The following is a 9,655-nucleotide window of genomic DNA, read 5'->3' as shown; positions in this document are numbered from 1 at the left end:
GACCCAAGGGATCTTGGTCTCAGAGGGACGCACCGTGGCCTGGGCGGGTGGGCTTCTTGCCAGCCCTCCGCCCGCCTGCATTCCCGGCTTTGGGGCCCGCCAGGCTCTCTGGGCTGCAGCTAAATACGTTCTCTCCTAAATTGGCATCGTCCAGTTTCGTACTTTGAGACTTAGAACTTGTAAATCAAGTCGTAACATTTCAATCAAACCAACTTTATAAAAAGAATTACATCTTCTTTCAAAAAGTATTGATGAATTTACTAAAGGAACTTACCAATTACTAGGGAACAAATGCAAAGTAAAAAACAAAACAAACAAAAGAACAAAACTACCCCTTCAAATAACGAAGCCAAGAAACTATGGACATGAATGTTGAAAATCATAGAAAGCAATGGTCGTAGGCATGCAGCTAGGCAGTTTAGTGAGCAAGAACACAAACCCAAACCTACCATCCTCTCAATCCTCTGAGTCCATATGCCCCAAACAATGAACTCATAAAATGGGTTTAATTTTAGTCTGAGCCTTCAAGTAACATCCTTTCTGGGTAGCTGGGATCTTACTACTTTCCTAACCTCCAGGGGGAGGGGGTAGTGTTTAGAAATGAGAATGCTATTTGAATGCCCTTTCCTTCACCCTGATGCCAGAAAACTCAGTTCAAGTGAATATTGCTGATGAAATCCTATTGTGGCTAAACTGTTTGGTACCAAGTACCAAAGAATTTGACTTATGCATATAACTTATCTTTCCCAGTTCCCCTGTGCTTTCATTGTAAATAAAAAGGCTGGATAATTTGTGAAGTAGACATTCAGTCCAGGAGTTGACTATGCTCCCAGAATTTGGTTTAGGAATGAATTTATTCCTAAAGGCAAACTTCCCATCAATTCCCATGTAATATTCCACTCCCAGACACATGCAATGCAGCAGTTCTCATCTAGGTTGTCAGCAGCGGTGACCCTGGGCCCTAGAAATAATCAAAAGGAAAGGAAGACATTAGTGTTGAGTGGAAACTCCAAAATTATATCCCTCTCCATATGAATTGCCTGCTCAGCTCCAGGCATTTGGCCATGCCAGGAGATAACAGGTTTGGGCTGGCAAGCAGCAGTTACACCTGTGGGAGAAATTATGTTACTGGGGGGAAAAATAAATTTACAGGTTGTAAAGGATTCCAGAGATCTAGAAGAGGAAATCAGAAACTACCAAAGTTCCAGAACTACTACGTAGCATCAGCAAAGCTACTATAATTCTGTCTACCAAATGTTCTAGCCAAGTGTAAGAAAACAGCCTTAATAGTAAAAAAAAAAAAAAAAAAAAAAGAAAAAAGAAAAAGGAAAAAGGAAAAAAGAAAAAGAAAATCTGCAACAACAAAAAAATATATACAAGCAGGGCTGTTATGTTAAAATATGAATGGCTATCGATTTTCAGGGAAACCAGCATTCTAACACACTGTCACTGTCAATGCAAATTCAGGAAAACATTATCAGAGCCACTTAATGTTTGATTCTTGACCAAAAAATCTCATTTCTTGGAATTTTTCCTAAGGAAATACTTGAGGAAAAAGTTTGAAGCATGACGATAACAAAATGTTCATTGCAGTGTAATTTGTAATAGGGAAAAGGGAAAACCTTGATGTTCAACAGGGGAATACTCACAATTATATTAGCAAGAGAAATTGCCATCGTCCACAAACATAACTATAAAGATCATGTAGGAAAAGTAAATTTTTTCAGTCAAACAAAATTTCTTACTGGTTCCTTCTAGACACACTACTAACTGCCAAAAAAGGCCTGCAACTTTAGGGCTTGGCAATGCCTTTTCAAATATTTTAAATCAGCTTTCACAAACTTTATTTTTTTGTCACCAAAACTTATTCACATTAAGAGAACAGGGGGGTAAATTTTCCTCCTAAATTTTGAAACACACTTTTCAAAGTCTATATTTAAAAGATCCAATTCAGAAATTAAAGATTATTACCTCTTACCTCAAAGATGATGGCTTTCTCCTCACCTCCGCCCCCCCCCCCCCCCCCGGGGCCCTCCTTTCTGGAAACCTACCTTAACACTTCACCAGTGGTTCTCAATCCTGGCTGCACAAATGAAGCATTATGGAGCTTTAAGAAGATCTTGGGGGTGAGTCCTAACCAGAGAAACTCTGATAGAGGAACACAGTGGATTCAGTATCATATTTTTTTAAAGTTCCACTGTAGAAATGTTGCTAAGACATAGTTTCGTATAGCTTAGAAAAAGTCAAAGTGGTTAATAGGACGCCTCACTACTCAAGGTGTGGTCTCAGGACAAAGCATCAATATCATGAGATGGGAGCCTGAATTAAAATTCATATTTTAACAAAATCCCTGGGGTTCTTAGACATATCAATCACCTAGATCAGCTGCCCAATAGGACTTTCTGATGAAAACATTGATCTGTGCTATTCAATAGGGCAAACCACTAGCCACAAGTGGCTAATAAGCACTTGAAATGGGTCTAGTGCAGGGGTGGGCAAACTTTTTGACTCGAGGGCCACAATGGGTTCTTAAACTGGACCGGAGGGCCGGAATAAAAGCATGGATGGAGTGTTTGTGTGAACTAATATAAATTCAAAGTAAACATCATTATATAAAAGGGTACGGTCTTTTTTTTTTTTTTTTTTAGTTTTATTCATTTCAAAGGGGCCGGATCTGGCCCGCGGGCCGTAGTTTGCCCACGGCTAGTCTAGTGAGACTGAGGAAATGAATTTTTAATTTAATTTATAAGTAAATAGCCACATGTAGCTATTAGCTACTCTAGTGGACAGGTCCAACCTAGATAACTCATTTTGGTCAGGGGGCATGAATTTATGGATTGAGATCTATGGATCCAAAGGAATCATATAGAGTCACTGCCTACAGAACTGTTCTGTCCACTTAATGAAGACAAAAGCCAGGTGTTAAAAACAATTCATTTATTGGGTTTTAAACTAGGTACACAATGAAATAATCAGTTTGGCACTACTCTATACAGGGACTATGCCTGTGTGTGCTGATCTGTACCAGGACCTCTGCTGTGCTTAGGTCTGCATTGAGTCATTCATCAAGTAGATTCTAAAAAATATACTGTAGTGTTCCTTTAAGGAAGACTGTACAAGTGTGTTGCAAGATGACATTCACGAACTTGTGAATTACTCTTTTCTTTGTCTCGAAGATACCTTGCATTCTATAAACTTGTCAAAGGCAAACGTGGCGTTTGCATTGAGATGCACACAAAAAAGTTACATAAAAATTCAGACATTCTAACATTAATGAACTCAAACAAAACCCCACACCTCAGCTTTTGTAACATGAAAATAATTTAAAAATGCAAAAAAATGGCATTCAATTTGATACAAAAGCCAAAATCACTATAATAAAGAGCTACATGTGAATTTTACAAATTAATTACACAATGGTGTTGTGTAAAAGGTTGCATCTGTACAAAGTCTTGCCAAAGCTATCCCTACAATTTATACAGTCCTTTACATCTATATAACATTTATTAAACAAGGCAATTAAATATCAAGACTTCTTAGTCTCTCAACGATTCTGCAGGCAAAAAAAAAAAAAAATCAGAAAGAAATTACAGAATTTTTGCAAACACAGCAATCTTCTATTAGGTGAAATATAACAGTTTTAAAAGTGGGTCAAACAATATTTGTAAAGAATACAGGTAAATCAACCAGTCAGGGTGTTTATTGTTGTTGATGTTTATTTTCAAAATCATACACTGTATACACACACAACAATCCATCAAAAATGTATTCACCAAACCCCCAGTTTTCCCACAGTTACTCTTCTTTTCAGCACCAGAAACTCCAGTCTGTGGGAGGCGCGTGGTGGACACCGGCTTCACTTTTGTGTCTTGTCAAGCAATCCATCAGGTCCTTGGCTGGTTCCAGACCTGTCCTCTCTTCCTTCCATCTTCCTGGCTCTCCAAGCTTCAGATTTATGGCCCACAGCCCTACTCCCATCTAAACCCAACAGCCATTTGGGAAGAATTCAAAATAATTTGAGATGAATGAAATGAGAGGACCTGTTTTACAGATGGGCATTCTCCATTCCAAGTAAACTGTTTCTTAATGAGTTCCTAGACTCAGTCTGGTCTTGGATGCCATGATCATATTGGGTAATTATTTCTAGTCTGAGACATTGTGGTTTTGTCAGATGCCTCAAAGAAAAAGTGATCAATATTCTGGAAACAGTTCCGGACAAGTTAGGAAATCAAATGGCAGCTGAGAACCTGTGGAACGCAGACTAATGAGACTAAACAGAGACCACCAAAATGATGAGAGCTCGACAAAGGCAGAGAGTTAAAACCAGCAGCGAGCCACCACAGATGGTACCTGAGGATCTGGAATTTTTGATGAAAAGAGCTTGAAGTGAGGACTACTCACCTGTATCAGAGAGGAAAAAAATTTCAGTCAAGCCCAATAAGTGAATTTTTCTTTATTCTTCCTATCCCAGTAGAAAGGCTTCTGGGTCCTCCCTCTTTAATAAGAATAGATAATAAATATTTAAGAATCCTGATAAAATGTTCTCACTACAATATAGAACCTAGAGCCCTCACGGCAACCCAAAATGCCCAGGCCCCACTAAGAGGCTACAAAGAATACATTTTTTGTTTTTGGCCCAGCTGGCGTGGCTCAGTGGTTGAGCCTTGACTTATGAACCAGGAGGTCACAGTTTGATTCCCAGTTGGGGCACATGCCTGGGTTGCAGGCTTGATCCTCAGAGTGGGGCGAGCAGGAGGCAGCCGATCAATAATTCTCTCTCATCATTGATGTTTCTATCTCTCTCTCCCTCTCCCTCTTTAAAATCAATAAAAATATATATTTAAAAAAATAGATTATTTTTGTCTACCATTTCCAGACTACTAAGCCTACTCATTTATAAAGCTCTAAAAGCAGTCACATAACTTGTCTGCTTAATAACTGAAGCAGAAATGCAAGGAAAAATTCTCTGGGAACTTACTTAAATGACATTTTAAAAAAACTTTATCTAAACAATGACATCTAAGAATATCAGCAAAAAAGAAAAAACTTAGGAGCACCTAGTTCTCAGTCAGTGAACCAATGACATTTCCCTGAGGATGTCAGACTTCTTTAACCCAGAGCCCTGCTGACTTACCCTCCTATGCATAGTAGCATGGTGACACCAGGAGATCGGTGAGAACAAGCAGCTGATCGTCGGTGAACTGCTGTTTGTGTTCCTGCCAGTTGTCATGGTGCGTCCTTCGGAAATTGGATAAGGTCTTCTTTACAGTCATCTGTCGAGTGGGCAACCCACATACATATTATTCTGACCTCTCTGAACCACTGGCGTTATATTTAGGATTCCTTCAGCTGAGTAACAAACTCTCTAGACTTCAGATCTCACTGCTCACCGTATGCTACAGAACCAATGAGCCCAAAGACACCAAGCTCGCTTTAGAATTACTTGGACAAGCTATTGGAACTTGCACCACATCAGTAAACCAGTTTCAATATACATGTAACATCTATTTACTAAGTTGAAAAGGACAAAGTCATTCATCTTCTGAGTTGTTTAATTTAGGACCATAGGTGCTCACTAAATAATACCATCAGGCTTTCCTATTTAACATTAGCTCCTAATTAGACATTTCCTACATAGAACATGCTAGTAAAATAGAAGTATAACATTTATACTGACAACACTGACACTACTTTCATTGTACTGGGAAGGACAGAAGTTACAGTAATTCCCTTGCTACCAAAGGATAAAAAATTCACATGGAAGCAAGGTCTCTGCAAGATTTTAATGATTACTGATAAACAGGCTTGACCCTGTAGCGGTAGTAGTGGCTATTTGAAAGCATAAGGTGCAGAATGTGTAGGGAATTATCAGTATAAATGGTGTTTTACAAAGCATCTCTTGATAATGTGTGTGCAAAGAAACCAACAAAGCTTTTACCTCTATAGGCTGAGGGTCATTCAGATGTGCACTCAGATTCATAAGGAGCTGGGGCATCCAGGTGGGAACGTCGTAAGGACTAGAAAGAACACACGCACCAAGTCCTAGCACCCCAGCATGGCGTCTGACCAACTCTGCAAAGACAACAGCAGTAAAGTGCAAATACTGATAGGACTCTATTGCCCTCCTTACAGTGAAATAAAATTAGTTTTAGATTATGCTAGTTATTTTCAATGTGTAAATGTGTGTTTAAAATGAATCTTTATTCACACACGTGAAAAACATGAGTTTGAGGCCGAACTAAAGACATCCAAATGTGTCTTGTATTTGCTAAAACTAACAAAATAATTGCTTTTTAAAAATCAATTTATACTATATACAAAAGTGTAATTCCCTGATGCTAAAAACACACTGCAATCAAAATTAGACCGCACTTTTCAGAATGCATCGATTCATAGGTAAACACCCTCAACAGAGCACTGCAAGCCCTGGCTGGTGTGGCTCAGTTGGTTGGGCATTGTCCCATGCCTGAGACGTTGCTGGCTGGATTCCAGTCAGGGCATAAACCCAGGCTGTGGGCTCAATCTCTGGTAGGGGGCATGCAGGAGGCAGCTGATCGATGTTGTGCTCTCACATCAATGTTTCTCTCTCTCTCTCTAAAAATTAGTAAACTATTCTTTTGTTGTTATTAATCCTCACCGGAGGATATTTTTTTCCATTGATTTTTTACAGAGTGGGAGGGAGGGAGGTGAGGAAGACAGAGAGAAACATTGATGTGAGAGACACATCAATTGGTTGCCTCCTGCATGCACACCAACTGGGGTGGGGATGGAACCTGAAACCCAAGTACATGTCCTTGACGGGGAATCAAACCCCTGACCCTTGGGTGTGTGGGCTGACACTCTAACTGCTGAGCCTCACCAGGGCAATAAACTGTTCTTTAAAAAACAAAACAAAAAGAACTGCAATGTGTCTGTTTACTACAGACTCTCTATTCTTTCTTTAGCAATAGAAGTTAAAGTGCTTTCCATTATCTATAATAATAAAAGTGTAATATGCTAATTAGACCTGAAGTCCTTCCGGACAAAGCCAGGGCTATGAGGGAAGCCTGGGTCCTGGGTGCCAGAGGGAAGCCAGTGCCAGCAGCCAGGGGAATGAAGGCCTACTCTTGCACGAATTTCGTGCATTGGGCCTCTAGTATTTTAATAAAGATGTGTGTGTGTGTTATGTGTTTGTAAGTATATTATATGGTATACATGGTGGATAGGGGGGTTGAAGTTAAGAAAAAGAGAGCCGTAGCGATTTGGCTCAGCTTTTACATGCAAAGCTCCTCAAGAGCAGAGACAACTATTCCCAGTACCCAGCACAGACCCAGGGCACATACAAGTATTCAATAAATGTTTGTTGAGTAAGCCTGGTTAATTCTCCAAAGAATCTGTGTGTTTCCTACCAGTATTGTTACCTGCAGAAGGAATCGTATCTCCTACGAAACCAGGGTCTCGCTTTCTTTTCTTCGGTAGTTTTGTTTTGCAAAGTTGTTCAAAATGAATCTGCATAGGACTGTCTATGGTAAGGAAGTTACACTGTAACAGACCACTTAAGGTGGTTGCAGCCATTTCTCGAACCTGCAGAGATAATCACTTGCATTAGAGCGAAGATCCCAAACCTGCTGGAATATCAGAGGCTGGAGGGTGGTATGGGAACGGGGTTGGGGACTTTCCCTGGCATTTGTGTACAAATTGTGTAAATGCTCTTTTGCAGCTTCTTAATAGAGATTTTATCAGATTGTCAAAAGATCTGTAGCCTCAAAATTGAAAAAAGCCACTACATTCAGATAAATGCTTAACTATTTTATACAAAATTAAATTTCTCTATAAATTATTTTCCTATTGATAAGTCTGCTTAAATGTTACAAAGCTTTCTTTAAACATTTCTCATTTAGGTTACTACAAAATTGTTTTCAACATTATCATAAGAGCTGTATTTAATTATTAGATAGTCAACATCACTTTTAAAAATGATAGTTTTAATAAAAGTCATCGTTATATTTATGGTAACAGTTACGTTTAAGCCTACTACATGGAGGAAAATATAAAATAAAAAAATGTTCTAAAACAAGGTCCAGAAAACGGTAAATTTTAATGCAATTGCTATAATCTTTAAAGTTAGTAAACACTGACTTTAGAGTTCCCACCTTGCCATTTCCATTCTTTAGTTAAAAACAATACAAGGAAAAGTTTGTAAAATTTTATAGGTAACTGTAAATACTTTCACTGAAGCCTGTCGGAGTTGTTACCACCACGGTGGGAGTACCCTGGGGACTAGACAATTCTGCTCAAAGAACACAGGAAGCTGGATTGGGAAATGAACAGGCTCATCAGGGAAATGGAAACATTTCCACTCCCAGTTTGCTACAGATACAATCTATTTTTAGTGTTCTCAAATAAAATATATCATTAATGGGAATGCTCACTACATGGAAAACCCATCTACACTAATAAAAGAGAAAAATGGTAATTGGCGTACGACCGCTACCCTTCCCATTGGCTAATCAGCGTATCCTTATGCAAATTAACTGTCAGCCAAGATGGCGGCCGGCAGCCAGGCAGCTGGAAGCGAACGTGAGGCTTGCTTGCTCCAGTGACTGCAGACTCCAACGTTCCCCGCCTGACTTGCCGGACTCTGAGCTGGCAGTTTGAAACTTTGTAACAAATATAGCCGGCTGGGATCTCAGAGCTGAAGTTTTTTTTTTTTTTTTTTTAAATATATTTTATTGATTTTTTACAGAGAGGAATGGAGAGAGATAGAGTTAGAAACATCGATGAGAGAGAAACATCGATCAGCTGCCTCCTGCACATCTCCCACTGGGGATGTGCCCACAACCAAGGTACATGCCCTTGACCGGAATCGAACCTGGGACCTTTCAGTCCGCAGGCCGACGCTCTATCCACTGAGCCAAACCGGTTTCGGCATCAGAGCTGAAGTTATACATTGTTTCGATTATAGAACAGCAAACAAACCAGCAGCGGAAGCCTCAGAGCTAGAGCCAGAGCTAAAGCTGGCCCAGAAGAAAAAAAAAAAAAGAAAAAAAGGAGCGGTTGGGGGCTTCAGTCAGCCTGAAAGCAGCCCTCAGCCCCTCACCCAGTCTGGCCAGGCACCCCAGTGGGGACCCCCACCCTGAAGGGTGTGTGACCAGCTGCAAACAGCCATCATCCCCTCATCCAGGCTGGCCAGGCACCCCAGTGGGGACCCCCACCCTGATCCAGGACACCCTTCAGGGCAAACCAGCCGGCCCCCAGGCCTCTATCCTATATAGTAAAAGGGTAATATGCCTCCCAGCACCGGGATCAGCGGAGCCGCGAGGCCTCCTGGCACCAGATCAGCATGACAGGGTGCAGTGCCCAAACCCCCTGATCGCCCTGCGGCTCTGTGTGTGACAGGGTGTGGCGTCCCAACCCCCTGATCGGCCCTGCTCTGTGTGTGACAGGGGGTGGGGCCCCAACCCCCCCACCCCCCCCCACGGGCCCTGCTCTGTGTGTGACGGGGTAGAGCCATAACCTCTCCATCGGCCCTGCCCTGAGTGTGACAGTGGTGGCGCCCCAACCCCCTGATGGGCCCTGCTCTGTGGGTGATAGAGGGCGGCGCCCCAACCCCCTGATCCGTCCTGCTGTGTGTGTGACAGGGGGCGGTGCCCTAAACTCCCCTATCGGCCCTACT

The 9,655-nt window shown here is 41.3% G+C and overlaps 1 protein-coding gene across 9 annotated transcripts in view; it reads right to left on the bottom strand.

Annotated features, from left to right (window-relative positions):
* Positions 1-2,922: 2,922 nt before the first annotated feature.
* Positions 2,923-9,655, bottom strand: part of PSME4 (proteasome activator subunit 4) — a 72,080-nt gene continuing 65,347 nt past the window's right edge. For 2 of the 9 annotated variants that reach the window (XM_023746839.1, XM_023746851.1), the window contains 4 exons: positions 7,389-7,563; positions 5,939-6,072; positions 5,135-5,273; positions 2,923-4,401 (listed from right to left, as the gene is read on the bottom strand). In XM_023746839.1, the coding sequence (XP_023602607.1) occupies positions 5,139-5,273; positions 5,939-6,072; positions 7,389-7,563 (444 nt within the window). In that variant the 3' untranslated portion in view covers positions 2,923-4,401; positions 5,135-5,138. Of the gene's footprint in view, positions 4,496-5,134; positions 5,274-5,938; positions 6,073-7,388; positions 7,564-9,655 lie in introns of those variants that run through there. The other 7 variants (XR_002827021.1, XM_023746830.1, XM_023746835.1 and 4 more) reach the window with 7 other exon arrangements.

This window comes from Myotis lucifugus, unplaced genomic scaffold (assembly GCF_000147115.1).
Source record: "Myotis lucifugus unplaced genomic scaffold, Myoluc2.0 scaffold_6, whole genome shotgun sequence".
Classification (NCBI taxonomy): Eukaryota; Metazoa; Chordata; class Mammalia; order Chiroptera; family Vespertilionidae; genus Myotis; species Myotis lucifugus.
Note: the sequence above shows the minus strand (reverse complement) of the source record. Positions and strands in the feature narration are given on the sequence as shown.